At 46.4% G+C, this 24394-nt stretch overlaps 1 protein-coding gene across 8 annotated transcripts in view; it reads left to right on the top strand.

The window, feature by feature from the left end:
* ATP2B3 (ATPase plasma membrane Ca2+ transporting 3) overlaps positions 1–24394 on the top strand; it is a 435183-nt gene that overhangs the window by 257426 nt on the left and 153363 nt on the right. For all 8 annotated transcript variants that reach the window (XM_077478862.1, XM_077478864.1, XM_077478865.1 and 5 more), the window contains exon 4: positions 14596–14793. In XM_077478862.1, the coding sequence (XP_077334988.1) occupies positions 14596–14793 (198 nt within the window). The remainder of the gene's footprint in view (positions 1–14595; positions 14794–24394) is intronic.

Genomic DNA, 24394 nt, shown 5'->3' on the forward strand with positions numbered 1-24394 from the left:
TATACTGTCTACTAAATCCTGTAAGAAAAGCCATTCCGATGTTCTTATTCTTTTTTCTTTTTTCATTTGTTGATTTTCCTTCTATCATCATATTTCTGTCCATTCTTTTCACTTTTTCTTTTAATTTTACTAGTTCTTTTTTATTGTATCCTTTTTCCACAAATCTATTATTGTGTTTGATTGTTCTTCATAATCATTTGGATTGTTACAATTCCTAGATAGGCGCATTAGTTGCCCTTTCGGTATGTTGCCTATCCATTGTGGGTTATGGCAACTATTGGTAGGAATGTATCCATTTTTATCTGTGGTCTTAAAAAAAGTCCTAGTGTTTAGATAACCATTGCTCTTATATATTTGTAAATCAAGGTAATCTATACTTTGTCTGCTCCAGTTGCCTGAGAAAGTGATACCATAAATGTTCTGATTTATCTTGTCAAAGAAACTTAGTAACTCCTCCTCTGTACCTTTCCATACAATGACAATATTGTCTATGTATCGGCGGTATAACCACAAATTTTCTCTTTGCACACTGTATATTTGTTCTTCTTCCCATCTATTTAAAAACTAATTTGCCACACTGGAGGCATATTTTCCCCCCATAGTAACTCCTTTTATTTGGGTATAGTATTCCCCTTTGTGCCAAAAATAGTTATGGCTCATGGCTATCTTCAAACCCTCTGTAATATATTTTATTTACTCTTCTTTTAGATCAGTTTGTTTATACAGGGCTCATTCGACACTGCTTAGTCCATCATCTTGTACAATATTTGTATATAAAGAGTTGACATCTATTGTCACCAGGATATCATCTTCATTTATTTTAAAGTTCTTGAGTTCTGTGATTAATTACCTGCTATCCTTCAAATAGGATTTTACTTCTGCCACCATTGGTTGTAGGTACCCATCTATGTATGCTCCTAATCTTGATAACAACGAGTCAATGCCACTTATTATTGGCCTCCCTGGCGGATTTGATTGATTTTTGTGTATTTTGGGGACAGTAGATCACCAGAGTTTTTGCTGCCTGTGAAGGAACCCTTAGCAACCTCTGGAGGAACCCTGGATGAGAATCACTGCTCCAGAGGTTGCTAGGGGTTCTTTCAGCATTGGGCAATTTCTGCCTCTCGGATAAGTTCCTACTGACACCATTGACCTTTTTAACTATCTGTAAGGAGGTAATTCTTCCCAATGACCACAAGTGTAAGGACCATTCCTCTCACTGACCATCACACTAATGTATCATGAGTTGTAGATTTCTAATTTTTAGTAGGGGTTCCCCGAAACCAGAAAACGATTTCAAGGGTTCCTCCGTGTTGAAAAGGTTGAGAAAGGCTGGTCTAGACAGTCATCTGCCATCTTTCCAAAGACATCTTGTCCTTATCTCTTATCTGCTGCTAAGCATATTGTGCCTGTGCTCAGACCAAGCCACCATATTGCTGTGGTGAGAACACAACGATGCTACACTAAAGACTGAGACAGCAACTCAGTCATGGTGTTCTAACAGACAGTGCTTGTGCTATGTTGTGTGCGTGTTCTCAGGCAGTGTCTTCCCTGGATGGCGTGTGTGCTCTGACTGTAACTTAGTACACGCTGTGTCACTGCAAATACTCCGTTTGCATGTTCTTTAACCGCTTCAGCCCCAGGAATATTTGGCTGCTGAATGACCAGGCCATTTTTTTAGTGATTCGGCACTGCGTCACTTTAACTGACAATTACGCAGTCGTGCGGCGCTGCACCCAAACAAAATTGACGTCCTTTTTTCCTCACAAATAGAGCTTTCTTTTGCTGATATTTGATCACCTCTGTGGTTTTTATCCTTTGCGCTATAAACAAAAAGAGAGTGACCATTTTGAAAAAAAACACAATATTTTGTACTTTTTGCTATAATAAGGCCCCTTTCACACCGAGCTGCCACCAGCGTCAGCAGTAAAGCGGTGCTATTTTTAGCATTGCTTTGCCGTCGGTTTTGCTGCACTATTCAGCCGGAATAATCCACCCGGAAATGCCACCGGAGCTGGCGTTTTGCCAGCGTTATCGCAGTGCTGCCCCATTGATTTCAATGAGGAGCAGCGGTGGAAGTGTAGTTCACCGTTTCTACACCACTCCAAAGAAGCTGCTGGCAGGACTTTTTCTGATGCCCTGCCAGAGCACTGCTCCAGCTTGAAAGCCCTCAGAGTGAATGGAGCCGCTGTTTTAGGGTGTTTTGCAAGTGCTATTTTTAACGCTATAGCGCCTGCAAAAGGCTCCAGTGTGAAAGGGAGTCTAAATATCCCCATTTTTTTTTTAAAAAAAGCTACATTTTTTTCTCAGTTTAGGCAGTTTAGAATATGTATTCTTCTACATATTTTTGGTAATAAAAATTGAAATAAGCGTATATTGATTGGTTTGATCAAAAGTTACAAAATAGCGGATAGATTTATAGCATTTTTATTATTATTTTTTTTTTTTACTAGTAATGGCAGCGATCTGCGATTTTTATCGGGACTGCGACATTATGGTGGACAGATCAGACACTTTTGACACATTTTTGGGACCATTGCCATTTATACAGCGATCGGTGCTATAAAAATGCACTGATTACTGTAAAAATATCACTGGCAGGGAAGGGGTTAAACACTAAGGGGCGATCAAGGGATTGAGTGTGTTCCCTCACTGTGTTCTAACTGAAGGGGGGGTTGGACTGTCTAGGGGAGATGACAGATCATCTGTTCATACTTTGGGGGTTATTTACAAAAGGTAAATCCACTTTGCACTGCAAGTGCACTTGGAATTGCAGTTGTTCTAAATCTAAGGAGTAGATCTGAAATGAGTGGAAGCTCTGCTGATTTTCTCATCTAATAATGTGCAAGCTAAAATGCTGTTTATAAATTTTCTTGCATGTCCCCCTCGGATCTACAGCGACTTTACTTCCAAGTGCACTTGCAGTGCAAAGTGGATTTGCCTTTAGCAAATAAACCCCTTTGTATGAACACACGATCTGTCTCCTCTCCCCACACAGATCCCAGTTCTCGGTGTGTCAGCAGCAATCGCGGGAGCCCCACTCGCATCGGCTCCTGGGGGCATGCAGCGGGCGCCCCCTAGTGGCCAAAGGGCAAAGCGACGTAACATAACGTTTCGTCCAGCCATGCCTTTCTGCCACAGTGAAACTGCGGTGGCTGATCGGCAAGTGGTTCATTTCTGACGCATGTGCAGTGCCTGTGCTCGTTATTTTGATGTACACTATATTGTCAAAAAGTATTGGGAGGCCTGCCTTTACAGACACGTGAACTTCAACCACTTAAAGACCAAGCCTATTTCCGGCACTTATTGTTTACAATTTAAAATCAGTATTTTTTGCTTGAAAATTACTTGGATACCCCAAGCATTATATATAGTATAATGTTTATGATGCCCTGAAAAAACCCACACCATAATCCCCCCTTCACCAAATGATTTGGACCAGTGCAAAAAGCAAGGTCCATAAAAACATGAATGAGCGAGTGTGGGGTGGAGGAACTTGACTGGCCTGCACAGATTCCTGACCTCAACCTGATAGAACACCTTTGAAATGAATTAGAGCGGAGACTGTGAGCCAGGCCTTCTTGTCCACATCAGTGCCTGACCTCACAAATGCGCTTCAGGAAGAATGGTCAAACATTCCCATAGACACACTCCTATACCTTGTGGACAGCCTTCCCAGAAGAGTTGAAGCTGTTATAGCTGCAAAGGGTGGGCCAACTCAATATTGAACCCTACGGACTAAGACTGGGATGCCATTAAAGTTCATGTGCGTGTAAAGGCAGGCATACTTTTGGCAATATAGAGTGTGCAGTCTGAGTGCAGATTGAGTGAGTGTGCAGTGTCGTGGAAATACTCCCTTCACTTCCTTTCCCGTGGCCAAACAGGAAGTGAGAGGATATTCCTCCAAAGTTGGGCACTCCTAAAACTGGTGTCCCCCTTGGAAGATTTCACCGCTATTCCTGTTATGGGGGGGACACAGACAGAAGTAAAAACCTGACAGGGATTCTAATAGCTCTCCACCAGTGGCGGCTGGTGCTAAACTTTTTGCGGGGGTAGCATACAAACCCCCCCCCCCTTAGGACTGCCCGCACTCAGCCTCTCATGGAGACGACTGTAGAGTTGAAGATGCCCTGGGAGCATTGTGGGGAGCTTTGTTGTGTTTAGTAAACTAAATGTGGAAAAAACACAACTCAGACGGTAATGTATGAGGACATGCAAATCAATGACTGGTGACGGTCCCCTGCACACACCCCTCCATGGTGACGGTCCCCGCCACTCAGATCCTCCCCGGTGATGTTCCCTGGCACTCAGCCCCTCCACTGTGATGGTCCCTGCACTCCGCCCCTCCACGGTGACAGTCCCTGGCACTCAGCCCCTCCGTAGTGACTGTCTATGGCACTCAGCCTCTCCGCGGCGACTGTCCCCGGCACTCAGCCCCTCCGCAGTGACTGACCCGGCACTCAGCCCCTCTGCAGTGACTGACCCGGCACTCAGCCCCTCCGCAGTGACTGACCCGGCACTCAGCCCCTCCACGGTGACGATCCCCGCACTCAGCCCCTCCGCAGTGACAGTTCACGGCACTCAGCCCCTCCGTGTTGACAATCCATGGCACTCAGCCCCTCCGCGGTGACAGTCCCCAGCAATCAGCCCTCCTTGGTGCTGGTCCCCAACACTTAGCCCCTCCGCGGTGACGGTCCCCGACACTCAGCCCCTCAGCGGTGACTGTCCCCCAAACTCAGCCCCACCACGGTGTAGGTTCCCGGAACTCTGCCCCCCAGGGCTTCCTCTGCTTCTCCTCCTGGCCAACCTAATCCGCCTCCTGTCCTGATCGGCTGGGAGGAGAAGCTGGAAGACAATAGTGAATATTAATTCGCTATTGTCACAAGTGGGTGGGCTCGGGCGCAGTGCTCTGTCACTTTAACCACTTGCTGACTGCGCTATAGCCAAGTGACAGTTACAGCGCGGATAGTTAGTTCTGGGAGGGCGTCATATGATGGTCTCCCATGATTCTGTGATCGTGCCCACTCTGTGACCACAGGGATGGTCATTGGAAAAGTGCCTTCTTACTTTGGTGGTCTCCATGAAGCCCCAAATTACACTGGTGGTCTGTGATAAGTTACATTGGTGGTTAGGGAAAAATTACCTTCATAGATTGGTGGTGGTTGGTGGATAAGTATCCCATAACACTAGTGACCAGTGGAAAGGATGCTCATTACTATGGTGGCCAGTAGGAAGAATGCTCTTTACATTGGTGGTCAGTGGGGAAAATATGGGGAAACATTGGTGATCAGTGAGAAGAATGTCCCTTACATTGGTGATCAGTAGGAAGAATTTTCCTTACATTGGTGATCAGTGGGAAGAATGTCCCTTACATTGGTGATCAGTGGGAAGAATGTTCCTTACATTGGTGATCAGTGGGAAGAATGTTCCTTACATTGGTGATCAGTGGGAAGAATGCTCCTTACATTGGTGGTCAGTGGGAAGAATGCTCCTTACATTGGTGGTAAGTGGGAAGAATGCTACTTACATTGGACATCAGTGGGAAGAATGCTTCTTACATTGGTGATCATTGGGAAGAATGTTCCTTACATTGGTGATCAGTGGGAAGAATGTTCCTTACATTGGTGATCAGTGGGAAGAATGTTCCTTACATTGGTGGTCAGTGGGAAGAATGTTCCTTACATTGGTGGTCAGTGGGAAGAATGCTCCTTACATTGGAGATCAGTGGGAAGAATGCTCCTTACATTGGTGGTCAGTGGGAAGAATGTTCCTTACATTGGTGATCAGTGGGAAGAATGTTCCTTACATTGGTGATCAGTGGGAAGAATGTTCCTTACATTGGTGATCAGTGGGAAGAATGCTCCTTACATTGGTGGTCAGTGGGAAGAATGCTCCTTACATTGGAGATCAGTGGGAAGAATGCTCCTTACATTGGTGATCAGTGGGAAGAATGTTCCTTACATTGGTGATCAGTGGGAAGGAGGAGGAGGACACACCCAAAGAGCTCTCTCTGAGAACCACACCTTCTTTCAAGCCTGGGCCTTGCCTGCTAGCTTGGCCCAGGAACAATGCCTGATCCTGGGGGAGGCCCTGAGATGGATCCCCTTGATGACACGGGGCCCAGCGAGGAGGAGGTGGAGGATCTGACTGTGGGTCCGGGCCCTGGTATGGATGTAAGCGTTTTTAGACAGAAGGTTGTCAATCGCTTTAAGGAGATTGGAAGAGCGGAGGAGAAACTGAAAGTTTTGAAAGCGGAGCTTAAGAACTTCAAAACCAAATACTTCCAGGCCTGGAGTAAAAATCGCACCGCCATGAAGCCTGAGTTACAGGAATTGGAGGAAAAGGTGAAGCAGCAAACTTTATTGTTGGAGAAGTTGAAGGATAAGAGTGGTGCATTTAAAGAAAAGTTTGAAAACGAAAGAAGGTTTGCCAGCCAGTCCTCAGCGTGTTCAGTGGATCAGCCTCAGCATATGGATGACCCGGGTCCATCTGCCTCTGCTCCTCTCCCCCCATGTAAGGCCTTGGAATCGCCAGCGGCAACCAGCCAGGGGGTTGAGAGTGAGCATGGCACCCTGACCTTCATACAGCGGATGGAATCCCCCCTGAGAGGAAGCAAGTTTCCTATTTGTGATGATCCATCAGAGGTCCCGGAGGATGTGCAGAAAAATCAGCCAGGGAATGAGGATGAACCTGCACCAAACCCCCTGAGTGTGGATGTTGCTGCACCTGCATGTGCTGAGACCTGTAGTTCCACTACCACATTTGCTGCATGTGTTTCACACACTATGTCTGACACCTGCAATGTGATTGCTTCACCTGAGCCTCTCTGTGTTCCAGCAGAGCTGATTGATGCTGGTGGGGGAGGGGGTCAGAATACTGCACCATGTGCAATGGAAGCCATGGATGTGTCAGTCCAGCCTGCACTGTCCTCTGCAGAAAGTCCTGTCCTGATGGAAGAGAACAGGCCAGATGAAGATTCCACCAGCACAGCAGAGGGAACTGACACTGCTGGGAAGACTGCAGGACATGTGAATATACCAGCAAGTATTAACAATGACAGTCATGATAAAACAATGAATGTGGTGGGTGGTGATGGTGAAGGGGTTAATACTGCTGGGAAAAATAAAAATGACATTTCTCTCTCTGCTCAGAGGAAAGACTCATCGATTGTACAGACCAAATCTGTACAATCGATATCTACTAGAGATGTCTCTTCTGCTGGGAGGAATATGGGGAGTTATGCGTCTGTTGTGGGGAGTCGCACCAAGGAGGGTGGGGGGAATGTTGTAAATATTGGTGGTCACAATTTAGGGAAGTTTGGTAGTGGGTATAGGAGGAGAAATGTGGTTCAGTTGAAGTGGGAGGGGGAGGGGACGCCACCAGTGAGGGGGAGGGTGGCTGAGTTGATTTTGGAAATGGGGTTTAAAGCTGTGGATATTTTTGCTTTGATTTGCCCAGTGGGGAGTTATGAATTTGATTTGTCTTTTGTAAAACCTGAGGGGTTGGACTTATTTTGGGAGCGACATAGGAGGTGCCAGGGCCTTTCGCAGTGGAGTGGTTTGGTGCCAAAGGTGATTTCCAGGCAGCCTCTGATAAAATCGGTGACCATCCTGGTGCGTAACGAATCCATACCAGAGGCTGATTTGATAGTATGGCTACGCCGATATGGTGAGGTCCTCGCTCCACTGCGGAAGGTCCTGGATGAACATGGGATATGGACAGGGGCCTGGACAGTGTCGCTAAAATTGGGGGTGCTGGGCAATGTAGTCCAACATCTGCCCTGTTCAGCTTTTCTGGGAAGAGATCGGCTGACTATTTTCTACCAGGGACAGCCCAAAGTCTGTAATAAATGTGGTGAAAAGGGCCATTTTGCCTCTACCTGCACCCGTAAAAAGTGTTCTCTATGCCAGGATCTGGACCATTTGGCAAAAGATTGTACCCAAATTCGGTGCAATCTGTGCCAAAAGCTTGGCCATCCTTACAGTAAGTGCCCAGAGGCTTTACATAACCTGCCAGGATTGGAGGCTGAGCTGCAGAGGCTGGATAAGGAGGATGAGGCCGCTGTAACTGTTGTTGTCCCCCCTGTGTCAGTTCCATCTGTTTCAGGTTCTGTTTCCCCTGGTAATGTTGTCCCTGAGTCTGTCCCTCCTGTGTCAGTTCCATCTGTTTCAGGTTCTGTTTCCCCTGGTAATGTGGTCCCTGAGTCTGTCCCTCCTGTGTCAGTTCCATCTGTTGCTTCAGATTCTGTTCCCTCTAGTGATGTGGTCCCTAAGTCTGTCCCCCATGTGGTGGTCCCTATTCCTGCTGCGCGTAGATCTTCCAGGCTAGCGGAGGCTGCTGGGGGGGCGGGTTTGGCGGATCTTCCTTCTCAGCCTCCAGTCCCTGTCCCACGGCAGCGCAAACGTGGTCAGGGGGGTGTGGGGGTGCTGGATGGGGGTGGGGCTGATGGAAGGGTGTCCATATCCCATGTCTCACCCTCTGTTGGGGGGGATTCGGATGATGAGGGGTGGGAGACGTTTAGGAGGAAGAAAAAGAAGAAGAGGAAGACAAATAAAGTAGTTATTTCTTCCTCAGAGTCGGACCCAGGAGGGGTACCTCCTGGTAACCCTTTTTCAGTTTTGTCGGGTGATGGGATGTCTGATTTATCTTTTTCTTTATCATCCATGGATGAGGGGGAGTCACATAGTTTGAAGAGAGCTGTTTCTGGTGATGAGAGTGTGGCAAAGGTTAAGAAACGACTACCCCAATCATCCTGATGGCAGTTCCCACTCCGATAAAGGTGGCGACCATTAATGTCGCCAGCATGAAATCTGCAAGAGCTCGTGATATTGCCTTATTTTTGCTCAGCGAGTTTGATGCCGAGATTTTATTTTTGCAAGAGACCTGGCTCAATACTTTGGCCGATGTCCATCTAGCAAAAAGGGAGTGGAGATGCGGTCCCTCCTTTTGGTCTCTTGCGGCAGAGCCCTGCAGCGGAGTTGCGGTCCTTTTTAAAACCGATATGGTAACGTGCCGGCGGGTAATTGAGGTAGAAATTGGGAGATGCATGGTCTTGGACGTCTCTGTTAGGGGGCAGGACTTGCGTCTGATTAATATCTATGGACCGCAGTCAAGATGGGGCAGGAAATGCCTCCTCACAGAGATCAAGCCCTTCCTTTTTACGTCCCAGCAGGTTGTCTTTGGAGGTGATTTTAACACCATAATTAGGCCTGAAGACAGGAGAGGCTCCATAGACAGGCTGGCGTACGATAGCGTTTTTCTTAGAGATATGGTGAGACAAGCAGGCCTGGTAGATGTGCATATTAAGCACTGCCCTGGCAGCACGGGATTCACATTTCAGAGAGGGAATAGTCAGAGTAGGATAGATAGGTTTTTTTTAAAGGAGAACTCTGCTTTCTCGGCTCCTGAGTTGAGGGCGGTGGAGTTCTCTGACCACTGTATGCTGTCTGTGACTCTGAATGCCTCGGACACTCCACCCAGGGGAAGGGGTACCTGGAAACTGAATTCGGCTCTCCTGGAAGACGTAGAGGTAAGACAATCCTTTGAGGATTTTTTCCAGGCACAGGTTTCTATTCTGGACTTTTGCAGCACTAAGTCAGAGTGGTGGGAGCTTGTGAAACAAAGGGCGATTGGACTTTTCAAGGCCATAAGTAAGAAGAAGCAGCTTGGTATGTACATTGCCTACCAGCATTTGCGGAGGAAGCTTGATCGTCTTGTCTCGTATAGAGGAGATCCAGGGGAGATCTCTGAGGTGAAGTTTCTTCTTAGAAAGTGTCAATACGACCGGCATGCCTCCTTGGTTCTGGAGAGGGATTATGGAAAATATCACTCGCCTGATCCTTACCAGAACTGTAAGCAAGGCATAGCAGTTAAGACGGTCTTAGGCCTGAGGGATAGTACGGGTTCCCTGGTGAAGTCCAGATCAGGGATCCTGGAGATCTTCAGATCATATTATGCAGACCTTCTGGGAAGAAAGGACCTTTGTCGGGACAAGATGGAAAGCTTTCTGGATTCTACTCCAGGATTGGGAAATGGTACATTGCCTTTGATGGATTTGACAGAACCAATTTCAGTGGATGAGGTAGTTCATGCTATAGAGAAGCTGGCTACCAAAAAATCGCCTGGGCCAGATGGGTTGACAGCTGAATTCTACAAGTGTTTTAAGTCCATTCTGGCTCCCTTTTTAGCGGAGGTTTATAACAGCTGTCTAGAAGAGGGTTCGCTCCCTCCCTCCATGAGGCAATCCGCTGTGATTCTTCTGTCAAAAGGTAAAGACCCCTCAATGATTGAGAACTGGCGCCCCATCAGTCTTCTCAATGTTGATAGAAAGATCTTGGCGAAGATTCTTTTTTGGCGCTTGTCGTCAGTGGCAGGCGATTTGTTGTCCAGTCATCAGCACTGCTCGGTCCAAGGTAGAAGTACCTTTTCAGCGGTTTTAGCTGTCCGGGAGGCTTTGGAGCGATGCAGGGCTGCTGGATGGAGAAAGTACTTGCTGGCACTGGATCAGGCGAAGGCTTTTGATAGAGTCAATCACGAGTACCTGTATTTGCTACTTGGTAGATACGGCCTGCAGGGGAGGTTTATAGATTGGCTGAAGACATTATATAAAGGGGCTGAGAGCTTCCCACTGGTTAATGGTTGGGTTGGACGGCCTTTTGAGGTTGGCTCTGGTGTGCGCCAGGGATGTCCTCTGAGCCCCCTGTTATATGTATTCGCAATCGACCCCTTCATAAGAAGGCTAGAGTGTGGATCTTTGTGCGGGGTGCCTTTGGGCATTGCTGGTGTGCCACCTTTGAAGGTCGTGGCCTATGCCGATGATGTGTCTGTTATTGTCTCTGGAACGGAGGAGGCGCAGGAGGTGGTCTCTATGATAGAGCAGTACACGGAGGCTTCTGGTTCTAAAGTCAACCATGAAAAGAGTGAAGTTTTCTGGATGGGTGAGGAAGGTGAAAGCTTCGTACTTCCGGATGCCTTCCCAGAGCCCCAGCAGGAAATTAAAGTGTTGGGCATCAAATTTGGTCCTGGTGACTATGGTCATCGAAATTGGGAAAGCAGGTTGGTGTGTGCCAATGCCAAAGTAGCAAGCTGGAAGAAATGGAAGCTTTCATTGAGGGAGAGGGTTGACTTGATCAAAACGTACCTGGTCCCAATTTTTTTATATGTCAGCTTCGTCTGTATCTTGCCAGTATCTCTCTATGCAAGGGTGTACAGCTGCTTTTTCCAACTGTTATGGGGAAGTAGGCTGAACCTGATCAAACGCAATGTAACTTACCTGTCTAGGCGGGAGGGTGGCCTAGGAATGGTCAACCCAATAGTTTTCTTTTCTCTGCTGTTTTTAAAGTACAATCTTGGTAACATGCTAGCAGAGAACCCGCCGGGATGGGTGGGTATTTTTCAATCTTGTTTTAGGCCTTTTCTGCGATGCTGGGAAGATGGCGGGCCAGTGAAAAGTCTGAGAGTCCGACATGGCAAGCTCCCGGCTTATGTTGCCCCGTGTCTGAAAATACTTCGGCAGTGGCAGGTGACAGTGGAGGATATCAAGTCCCTCCCCAGGAAGCTTCTGGAGAAGAGGATTTTGGGCTCTGCTTTCAGTGTGTCACTGGCCTTAAGGGATTGCCCAGGCTCTGTAATGAGGGAGGGGTTGCGTTTAATCAATTTAGAAAGAATCCCCTTGAAGTTTAGGGATCAAGCCTGGCTCGCTTTCCATGGAAGGCTCTATGTGAGAGGGAACTTGAAGCATCGCCCTGTGGATGATCGGGATTGTCCTAGAGCGGAGTGTGTTGGTAAAGTGGAGTCTATGGACCACTTTTTGCTCCAGTGTCCCTTTAACATAGAGGTGTATAAAAGGGTGGGGAGGGCTCTAGGCATCCCCTTTTTCTATCGCATGAGTTATGCGGAGTGGGTGTATGGGGCATTCCCGATTCACTGGGATTTTGATTTCGATACACTGTTTTTAGTTAGTATAGTTGTCCGTTACTTCACATGGAATGCACGGTGCCAGATTACCCTGCGGAAGAAAGTCCTCTCTGTTGAGGTGGTGGTGCACGATATTCTGGGTGAGGTTGGGAAAATTCGGGGTCTTGAGAAGGGCAGGGAGCCTCGGGCAGTCTGGATAAGGGCGTGGAGGAATATCAGACTTGCCTTTGGTGAACTGCCCATCTCTGGGTGAGGAGCTCTTTTCTTTTTCTGTTTCTTTCACTCCCTTAGCTTTTGTTGGTTAGTATCTTCTTTTTGAAGAAGGGCTGCATGCTTAATAGGTGCGGGATTGTTTCTTAACCTCACAAGTTTGATGTCTGGTGTAATGGTGTGAGTCGTAATAGGATTTATGTTATTGCTGTAAAGTATTTTTTTTGTTTTGAGAGCAGTTTTGCTATATTTATTTTAATTTATGTAAATATGTATATATTTATGTATATTTATATATTGTGATTTTATGCTTAATGATTGCAAGACTTTTAATAAAGAAAAATTGGGAAGAATGCTCCTTACATTGGAGATCAGTGGGAAGAATGTTCCTTACATTGGTGATCAGTGGGAAGAATGCTCCTTACATTGGTGGTCAGTGGGAAGAATGCTCCTTACATTGGAGATCAGTGGGAAGAATGCTCCTTACATTGGTGATCAGTGGGAAGAATGCTCCTTACATTGGTGGTCAGTGGGAAGAATGCTCCTTACATTGGAGATCAGTGGGAAGAATGCTCCTTACATTGGTGGTCAGTGGGAAGAATGTTCCTTACATTGGTGATCAGTGGGAAGAATGTTCCTTACATTGGTGATCAGTGGGAAGAATGTTCCTTACATTGGTGATCAGTGGGAAGAATGCTCCTTACATTGGTGGTCAGTGGGAAGAATGCTCCTTACATTGGAGATCAGTGGGAAGAATGCTCCTTACATTGGTGATCAGTGGGAAGAATGTTCCTTACATTGGTGGTCAGTGGGAAGAATGCTCCTTACATTGGAGATCAGTGGGAAGAATGTTCCTTACATTGGTGGTCAGTGGGAAGAATGCTCCTTACATTGGTGGTCAGTGGGAAGAATGCTCCTTACATTGGTGATCAGTGGGAAGAATTTTCCTTACATTGGTGGTCAGTGGGAAGAATGTTCCTTACATTGGTGATCAGTGGGAAGAATGTTCCTTACATTGGGTCAGAGGGAAGAATGTTCCTTACATTGGTGATCAGTGGGAAGAATGTTCCTTACATTGGTGATCAGTGAGAAGAATGTTCCTTACATTGGTGATCAGTGGGAAGAATGTTCCTTACATTGGTGATCAGTGGGAAGAATGTTCCTTACATTGGTGATCAGTGGGAAGAATGTTCCTTACATTGGTGATCAGTGGGAAGAATGTTCCTTACATTGGTGATCAGTGGGAAGAATGTTCCTTACATTGGTGTTCAGTGGGAAGAATGTTCCTTACATTGGTGATCAGTGGGAAGAATGTTCCTTACATTGGTGATCAGTGGGAAGAATGTTCCTTACATTGGTGATCAGTGGGAAGAATGTTCCTTACATTGGTGATCAGTGGGAAGAATGTTCCTTACATTGGTGATCAGTGGGAAGAATGTTCCTTACATTGGTGTTCAGTGGGAAGAATGTTCCCTACATTGGTGATCAGTGGGAAGAATGTTCCTTACATTGGGTCAGAGGGAAGAATGTTCCTTACATTGGTGGTCAGTGGGAAGAATGTTCCTTACATTGGTGATCAGTGGGAAGAATGTTCCTTACATTGGTGATCAGTGGGAAGAATGTTCCTTACATTGGTGATCAGTGGGAAGAATGTTCCTTACATTGGTGGTCAGTGGGAAGAATGTTCCTTACATTGGTGGTCAGTGGGAAGAATGTTCCTTACATTGGTGATCAGTGGGAAGAATGTTCCTTACATTGGTGGTCAGTGGGAAGAATGTTCCCTACATTGGTGATCAGTGGGAAGAATGTTCCTTACATTGGGTCAGAGGGAAGAATGTTCCTTACATTGGTGGTCAGTGGGAAGAATGTTCCTTACATTGGTGATCAGTGGGAAGAATGTTCCTTACATTGGTGATCAGTGGGAAGAATGTTCCTTACATTGGTGATCAGTGGGAAGAATGTTCCTTACATTGGTGATCAGTGGGAAGAATGTTCCCTACATTGGTGATCAGTGGGAAGAATGTTCCTTACATTGGGTCAGAGGGAAGAATGTTCCTTACATTGGTGGTCAGTGGGAAGAATGTTCCTTACATTGGTGATCAGTGGGAAGAATGTTCCTTACATTGGTGATCAGTGGGAAGAATGTTCCTTACATTGGTGATCAGTGGGAAGAATGTTCCTTACATTGGTGGTCAGTGGGAAGAATGTTCCTTACATTGGTGATCAGAGGGAAGAATGTTCAGTCGGTGGTATTATGTCTGAGAGGCAGAATTTACTTATTGCTCACTAGCAGCCTTTAGAACCAAGAGTTCAACAGAATACTGGTTCAGAGAGATTGCTTTAATTGGCATAGGCAATGGTTAGGTGATTTCTTTGTTTTGTATGTTATTAATTAATACGTTGCTTCAAATTAATGGATGCTTTTAAAAAAAACAAGAAATTATTAACACTTTTTGTTATTGTTTGCAGGTTTGTCGGATAATGTAGCAGACTTTGAGAAGAGAAGGCAAATATACGGTGTGAACTTCATACCTCCCAAAAAACCCAAAACCTTCCTGCAGTTAGTCTGGGAAGCCCTTCAGGATGTGACTCTCATCATTTTAGAAATTGCTGCCATCGTCTCTCTGGGCCTTTCATTCTATGCACCGCCAGGAGAACAAAGTGAGAGTACGTGTTCCTTCCTTTCCAATTATATTGCTTGATCTGCTAGAGCTGTGTTTTCTCAGATGGAGTTCTGTGGACTGTTGATGATCCACGAGTGGGTTCCTCACCTCTAATTTCTATGCCATTTCTAGTAGCACACAGTGTTCTGCCATTGGTGGCAGTGGGTGGTTGAGCAATAAAATGTTTGCTGCTGCAATTACAGTGTTGACCTTAGAGTTTTACTTTATCTCGCACGTGATATTGCATCCATGAGTCTCACATCATTTTAATACGAGACTTTATTATCTGAATGATACCCTGGCTGCAGATATAAGTGAAACCTGGGTCTCCATTTCCAATAATTAGCCAACTTATTTTCTGATCATAAACAGTCTATAAGTAGGTCTTCTAAGATGAGTGTGGAGGCCTGCCTGGTAAAAAGCTTTTCCTACTTATGGTTAACCCCTTCGCTCCTGAGGGTAAAACAAATCTTAATGCCTAAGGACAATTTTGCAACTTTGACATGTGTTAGTATTATATTAGATTATTTAGAAACTATCCAACATACTGTATATGTATATATATGTTCTTTGACATGTGTAGAATCGTACATATCATCAAACTACTTTATGCATCCAGGGGGATTATACCGTTTTTTTCAGGACAAATTGGACTTTCATTTGGTGGTAAATGGTGATGAATATCTCCTAAAAAAAATTATTATCAAAGGAAAACTGGCCCAAAATAGTAAAAAAAATATATATTTTAAACTTGTTCAGATCCTACTTTGCAGGGAGTACATCTATTGACATCCTCCCATGCCCAAGCGACCTGTGCGCCCCCGTGAGGGAACGTGCGGTGCGCTCTGTGATCAGTGAGTCTATGAGACTCGGCTGATCACAGAGTCAGCCAATGACGTCTGATCATGTGATGTAAACAAAAATGGTAGTTGGCTATTTTCTCTCCTCGTGCCGACAGCCTGAGGAGAATAAAAAAAAGCCGATCACCAGCGGCTCTCAGAGGGACATTGTCTCGATCAAGGAAAGCTCCCGACAGCTCATCTGTGCCCACTTGTTCTACCTAACTGTGCCCACAGTGCCACCAGTCAATGTCACCAATCAGTGCCTCATCAACAGTGCTGCCCCTTAGTGTCGCCTACCAGTGCCCATTAGTGTCACCTACCAGTGCCTATCAGTGCCCATCAGTGCCATCTATCAGTCGTACCTATCAGTAACACCTATTAGTGCCCATCAGTGCCACCCATCAGGGCCTATCAGTGCCATCTTATCAGAGGAAGAAATGGTGGCAACCCTAATCGTACATTAGGAGGTGATCATGCAACCATGGCCAGAAGCTGCTTAGAGAGGAGAGGGACCAGTCTCATGGATGGAGGAAGCCAGAACCAGAAATAAGGTAAGTTATACACCTTATCCCTTCACCCCCCCCCCCCCATCCATGCGCCCAGCCCTTTTCAGGATGCCGGATGCATGGATTCCTATGGTGGGCCGGGAGTGGGTGGTACTTGTTGAAGCACCTGATTTGAGCCAGAGGCTCTAATAGGCTTCAAAATAGGGTGGGCTCGGGGCACAGGGAGTGTGCCCTGATCCCACCCAATTGTGTTACGATAGCGAATTAATTCTTGCAATATTCACAACAACCCTCCTCCCTGCCAGTCAAGAGGCAGGGCGTCAGACATGTTTCCTGATTGGCCAAAGCGCTAGGCCACCCTATTGGATGATTGGTGCTTAGAAAGAGGAGCAGAGGAGATACGCTGGAGCAGAGGTCGCAACCACTCTGGTGCATTGGAGAGGAGATGCTGCAGTAGGTCCCCTCTGTAGGAGCCATGCACGCGGGGGGGGTGGGTTGGGGGGTGCTGCGAGAGCCACGAGCCCCGAGAGTGGGAGGGTCAGTGGACACAAGTGGCTGCATATGATGGGCACAAGTGGCTGCATTTGATGGGCACAGGTGGCTGCATATGATGGGCACAAGTGGCTGCATTTGATGGGCACAAGTGGCTGCATTTGATGGGCACAAGTGGCTGCATTTGATGGGCACAAGTGGCTGCATTTTACGGGCACAAGTGGCTGCATTTTACGGGCACAAGTGACTGAATTTTATGGGCACAATTGGCTGAATTTTACGGGCACAAGTGGCTGCATTTGATGGGCACAATGGCTGCATATGATTGCCACACGTGGCTGCATTTGATGGGCACACATGGCTGCATTTGATGGGCACACGTGGCTGCATTTGATGGGCACGCATGGCTGCATATGACTGGCACAAGTGGCTGCATTTGACGGGCACAAGTTACTGCATATGATGGGCACAGGTGGCTGTATATGATGGGCACAGGTGGCTGCATATGATGGGCACAGGTGGCTGCATATGATCGGCACAGGTGGCTGCATATGATGGACACAGGTGGCTGCATATGATGGGCACAAGTCCACACGCTCTACTGTCAACACACTGTACTGTCCACGGACTCTCCTGTCCACACGCTCTACTGTCCACACACTCTACTGTCCACACACTCTACTGTCCACACACTGTACTGTCCACACACTGTACTGTCCACACGTTCTACTGTTCACACACTATACTGTCCACATGCTCTATTGTCCACACGCTCTATGGTCCACATACTGTACTGTCCACACGCTCTACTGTCCACAGACTCTCCTGTCCACACACTCTACTGTCCACACGCTCTACTGTCAACACGCTCTACTGTCAACACACTATACTGTCCACACGCTCTACTGTCCACATGCTCTACTGTCCACATGCTCTACTGTCCACACACTGTACTGTCCACACACTATACTGTCCACACACTGTACTGTCCACACACTGTACTGTCCACGCGCTCTACTGTCCACGCGCTCTACTGTCCACACGCTCTACTGTCCACAGCAGCTTCTGAACTGAAGGTGCACTGGCCGGCCATGGTGGTACACGGCTAGTCTTAGTTTGATGGCCCTTTAAAGAGAGCCGAATTCAGGCTGCAAAATTCCCGGTTAAATGAGGTAAAGCAGATTTCTTCTGTTCTAAATCAATTCTTCTTTTAATTTTTCATGCTTTCAGGATTCAAGCTGCTCTCATCATTTTAAGTATTTATGCCTGTTCTTGAAGTGTGTACCATGATTCCCATCTAAAGAACATCCTGTATTATCTTCTAACATGATCCCTCCAGGAGGCTATGTGTGAATGGATTCATTGTTACCTTATGTGTTGCTATCCCATCACCCATGGGTTCTGACCACCATTGACCAGACTTTTCATGTCGATAGGAAAGGCAGAAACAAAGGACCAAAAATCACATCAGTATGCAAAACTGCTCGCTGATGTGATGTTCTTGTCTAATCATTTTTATAGTAATTTTTTTTTCATTACGGTAACTACTTAAGGACCGGGCCTATTTTTCAGACTCCATGTGTACAAGTTAAAATAATTTATTTATTTATTTTTTCTAAAAAATTACTTACAACCCCCAAACTATATATATATATATATATATATATATATATATATATATATATATATATATATATATATATATATATATATATATATATATATATATATATATATATATATATATATATATATATATATATATATATATATATATATATATATATATATATATATATATATATTTTTTTTTTTTTTTTTTTTTTTTTTTTTTTTTTTTTCAGACACCCTAGAGAATAAAATGGCGGTCATTGCAATACTTTATATCGCACCATATTGGCACAGCGGTCTTACGAGCGTAATTTTTTTGGGGGAAAAAATACACTTTTTTTAATTAAAAAAAAAAAAGGACAGCGGTAAAGTTAGCCCAATTTCTTTTTTATATTGTGAAAGATAATGTTACACCGAGTAAATTGATACCCAACATGTCATGCTTCAAAATTGCACCAGCTCGTGGAATGGCGGCAAACTTTGACCCTTAAAAATCTGCATAAGCGACATTTAAAAATAGATACAGGTTACCAGTTTTTAGTTACAGAAGAGGCTAGAATCATTGCTCTCGCTCTAATGATCATGGCGATACCTCACATGTGGGATTTGAACACCGTTTTCATATGCGGGCGCAACTTATGTATGTGTTCGCTTCTCTGCGTGAGCTCTGCAGGACAGGGCGCTAGTATAGGGGGGATACTGGTTTCAATTTTTATTTTTATTTTCTTATTTGGTTTACTTTTTATTTGTTTTTTTTCTCATTTAGGTTACTTTTTTATTAGTTTTTTTTTTCTTATTTACTTTACTTTTTATTTTTTTATTTTGACACTGTCCTTTAACCACTTCAGCCCCGGACCAATTTTCAGCCTAAGGCCCAGAGGTGTTTTTACAATTTCGCACTGCACTGCTTTAACTGGTAATTGCACAGTCATGCAATGTTGTACCTAAACGAAATTTGCGTCCTTTTCTTCCCACAAATAGAGCTTTCTTTTGATGGTATTTGATTGCCTCTGCGATTTTTATTTTTTGTAATATAAATGGAAAAAGACCGAAAATTTTGAGAAAAAAATATATTTTCTACTTTTTGTTATAAGAAAAAATGAATAAACTCAATTTTAGTCATACATTTAGGGCAAAATTTATTCAGCCACATGTCTTTAGTAAAAAAAATGTCAATAAGCGTATTTTTATTGGTTTGCGCAAAAGTTATAGAGTCTACAAACTAGAGTACATTTTCTGGAATTTACACAGCTTTTAATTTATGACTGCCTATCTCATTTCTTGAGGTGCTAAAATGGCAGGGCAGTACAACCCCCCCCAAATGACCCCATTTTGGAAAGTAGACACCCCAAGGAAATTGCTGAGGGGCATGTTGAGCCCATTGAATGTTTTTTTTTGTCCCAAGTGATTGAATAATGACACAAAAAAAAAGTTTACAAAAAGTTGTCACTAAATGATATATTGCTCACACATGCCATAGTTATATGTGGAATTGCACCCCAAAATATATTCTGCTGCTTCTCCTGAGTACGGGTGTACCACATATGTGGGACTTTTTGGGAGTCTAGCCACGTACGGCACCCCGAAAACCAATCACTGCCTTCAGGATTTCTAAGGGTGCAAATTTTTGATTTCACTCCTCACTACCTATCACAGTTTCGAAGGCCATAAAATGCCAAAATAACACAAACCCCCCCCCCCCCAAATGACCCCATTTTGGAAAGTAGACACCCCAAGGAAATTGCTGAGGGGCATGTTGAGCCCATTGAATGTTTTTTTGTCCCAAGTGATTGAATAATGACACAAAAAAAAAGTTTACAAAAAGTTGTCACTAAATGATATATTGCTCACACATGCCATAGTTATATGTGGAATTGCACCCCAAAATATATTCTGCTGCTTCTCCTGAGTACGGGTATACCACATATGTGGGACTTTTTGGGAGTCTAGCCGCGTACGGCACCCCGAAAACCAATCACTGCCTTCAGGATTTCTAAAGCCGCGTACACACGTAGCGGTATGTCCGACGTACTTAGTCTGGTGGACTTCCCGCCAGACTGTCCGTCGGACTTTCCGAACGGGCTACTTGCCCACACACGGCACTTTTTGAGCAGACTAATACGGCGAACTAAGTCCGCCGTACTATCCGCCCTACTTTTGAAATGATAGGACTCGCCCACACACGCAGAGGAAAGTCCGCTCATTTCGAGCGCGTCTCCAGGCAGGCGGGGCCCGCGAAGGAGACGTCGCTGGCCCGGCCGCCTGGTATGGACTTAAAGGGGAACCCCAACGCCGAAAAAAAACGGCGTGGGGGTCCCCCCCAAGTCCACAACAGACCCTTGTCCGAGCACGCTACCCGGCCGGCCAGGAAAGGGGGGCGAGCGAGCGCCCCCCCCCCTCCTGAGCCGTACCAGGCCGCGTGCCCTCAACATGGGGGGTGCTTTGGGGAAGGGGGGGCCACGCGGCCCCCTCATCCCAAAGCACCTTGTCCCCATGTTGATGAGGACAAGGGCCTCTTCCCGACAACCCTGGCCATTGGTTGTCGGGGTCTGCGGGCAGGGGGCTTATCGGAATCCGGGAGCCCCCTTTAATAAGGGGGCCCCCGGATACCAGCCCCCCACCCTATGTGAATGAGTATGGGGTACAATGTACCCCTACCCATTCACCTGTAAAATAAAAGTACAAAAAAACACAACACACGAGATAAAATACTTTATTGCACAGCTCCGGGGGTCTTCTCGCCGGACTCCTCCGCTATCTTCTTGTAGCTCTTTTGCTAGCGGAGGAGTCCGGCTTTCTTCCTCGCCGCCGGCCTCTTCTTCCGACTTCGGGGGTCTTGTCCCCTCTTTGGTTCTTCTGCCGGGCCACCGCGCCTTCTTCTAGCTCTTTTACAGGCGGTGGCCCAGTCTTCTGTCGCCGCCGCCGCCTTCCGTTCTTCTTCTTCTTCTCCAGGAAATGTTGACTCAACGATCTCTCCGGCCGCAATGCCAGGGACGCGCTGCGCTGCCACTTATATAGGGACAAGGGGCGGTGTCACATGGGTTTATGTCACATGGGTTGGTCACATGGGTTGATGTCACACGGCGACAGTCCCAGCATCCTCCGGGACTGTGACATCGTAAGGGGGCGGGGTCACCATGTGACACCAACCCATGTGACATAAACCCATGTGACACCGCCCCTTGTCCCTATATAAGCGCAGCGCGTCCCTGGCATTGCGGCCGGAGAGATCGTCGAGTCAACATCTCCTGGAGGAGAAAAAGAAGAAGAAGAAGAACGGAAGGCGGCGGCGGCGACAGAAGACCGGGCCACCGCCTGTAAAAGAGCTAGAAGAAGGCGCGGTGGCCCGGCAGAAGAACCGAAGAGGGGGACAAGACCCCCGAAGTCGGAAGAAGAGGCCGGCGGCGAGGAAGAAAGCCGGACTCCTCCGCTAGCAAAAGAGCTACAAGAAGATAGCGGAGGAGTCCGGCGAGAAGACCCCCGAAGATGGAAGATCCCCGGAGCTGTGCAATAAAGTATTTTATCTCGTGTGTTGTGTTTTTTTTGTACTTTTATTTTACAGGTGAATGGGTAGGGGTACATTGTACCCCATACTCATTCACATAGGGTGGGGGCCGGTATCCAGGGGCCCCCTTATTAAAGGGGGCTCCCGGATTCCGATAAGATTCCCGGATCCCGCCCGCAGACCCCGACAAACAACGGCCAGGGTTGTTGGGAAGAGGCCCTTGTCCTCATCAACATGGGGACAAGGTGCTTTGGGGTGGGGGGGCCGCGTGGCCCCCCCTTCCCCAAGGCACCCCTCATGTTGAGGGCATGCGGCCTGGTACGGCTCAGGAGGGGGGGTGCTCGCTCGCCCCCCCTTTCCTGGCCGGCCGGGTAGCGTTCTCGGACAAGGGTCTGTTGTGGACTTGGGGGGGACCCCCACGCCGATTTTTTTCGACGTTGGGGTTCCCCTTTTAGTCCATACCAGGCGGCGGGGCCAGCGACGTCTCCTTCGCGGGCCCTGCCTACCTGGAGACCCGCTCAAAATGAGCGGACTTTTCTCCGGGCGGGAAAAGTCCGCTCATTTCAAAAGTACGGCGGACTGGCATACACACGGCCGGATTGTCCGCCGAAATGCGAGTCCGGCGGGAAGATTGGAGTGCAACATGGCATTCTAAGTCCGCCGTACTTTCGGGTCAAAAAAGTATGCCGGAGGCTACACACGGGGGGATTGTTTGGCGGACTTGAGTTTGCCGGACTTTTCCACCGGATTGTTTGATCGTGTGTACGCGGCATAAGGGTGCAAATTTTTGATTTCACTCCTCACTACCTATCACAGTTTTGAAGGCCATAAAATGCCAAAATAACACAAAACCCCCCCAAATGACCCAATTTTGGAAAGTAGATACCCCAAGCTATTTACTGAGAGGCATGTTGAGTCCATGAAATATTTTATATTTTGCCACAAGTTGCAGGAATATTACAATTTTTTTTTTTTTTGCACAAAGTTGTCACTAAATAATATATTGCTCACACATGCTATGGGCAAAAGTCAAATTACACCCCAAAATAAATTCTGTTGCTTCTCCCGAGTACGGGGATACCACATGTGGGGGACTTTTTGGGACCCCGAAAACCAAGCACTGCCTTCCGGATTTAAATATAAAACGCTACCAAAAAAAACTGTTAGGGATCAGGCTTGACTCTGCGAACGCTGCAGTTATGTGTTTAGTGTTTTGTAAGTGACGGTGATCGATCGATATTGCACTTAGGTGGGCTGGGCGGAGGGGCAAAACGCAGGTGCTAGCAGGTATCTGGGCTGATCCTGCTAACAATGCGTTTTTTTGGAACCCTAAACTGCTGGGGACGCTAGTATCGATCTGATCAGATCAGATATTGATCTGTTCAGATTCTATACCACTACAGGAGGTTTATGCTTTGCGCGTGGGTGTTAGCGGTACTGGCACTAACCTAGCGCTGCCTGGGACGACGTAGACCCTGACCCTAAAACCTAATTGATATCACCCGCCGGGTGATCAGGGGGTTAAACCTTTATTGGGTAATAAAAGGTGGGTGCCCTGATGCTATAAAAAAGCAAACTAACTAACCAGAGTCACCCGTAACACTTATACGGTGATCACTGGTGAAAGGGTTAAATAGGGGCAATCAGGGGGTTTAAATTTTTATTAGGTAGTATATGGGGGTCCATGGCGCTATATAAAAACCTGACGGGGAACCTAAATAACTAACTGGCTAACCAGCGTCACCAGTGACACTTATACTGTGATCGCTGGTGAAAGGGTTAACTAGGGGCAATCAGGGGGTTAAAACCATTATTGGGTAGTATATGGGGGTACCTAGCACTATAAAAACCTGGCGGTGAACCTAAAAAAATAACTAGCTACCTAGTGACACTAGTGACACTAATGCAGCGATCAGAAAAATGATCGCTTAGTGACACTGGCAAAAGGGGGTGAAAGGGTTAACTAGGGGCAATCAGGGGGTTAAAACCATTATTGGGTAGTATATCGGGGTACCTAGCGCTATAAAAACCTGGCGGTGAACCTTAAAAAATAACTGGCTACCTAGCGGCATCAGTGACACTAATGCAGCGATCAGAAAAACGATCGCTTAGTGATACTGGAAAAAGGGGGTGAAAGGGTTAACTAGGGGCATTCAGGGGGTTAAAACCATTATTGGGTAGTATATCGGGGTACCTAGCGCTATAAAAACCTAGCGGTGAAACTAAAAAAATAACTAGCTACTTAGCGGCACCAGTGACACGAATGCAGCGATCAGAAAAACAATTGCTTAGTGACACTGGCAAAAGGGGGTAACTCTAGGTGCAATCAGGGGGTTAAACCTTTATTGGGGGGTGGTAGGGTGCTACCCTGGACCTAACACTAACTGCCCTGACACTTTTTACTGTCACAACTGACACTGAATGCAGTGATCAGTAAATAAATGATCACTGCAATCAGTGACACTGTGACTGGGAGGGGGCGGGGGGGATCAGGGGCCGATCGGGGGGTGATGGGGGGGGGGGGGGGTTTGTGTGCCTATGTGTGCCTACATGTCAGTGTAGTGTTTAGTGCACTTACTTTCAGTGTTCTCCTCGTAGTCCGGTCAAAAAGACCGCCCGAGGAAAATGACATCACTTCCTCCCTGCCTG

The sequence above is a fragment of the Lithobates pipiens genome, unplaced genomic scaffold (genome assembly GCF_037356315.1).
Source record: "Lithobates pipiens isolate NorthernLeopardFrog02 unplaced genomic scaffold, aLitPip1_a1.2 Scaffold_1, whole genome shotgun sequence".
Lineage (NCBI taxonomy): Eukaryota > Metazoa > Chordata > Amphibia > Anura > Ranidae > Lithobates > Lithobates pipiens.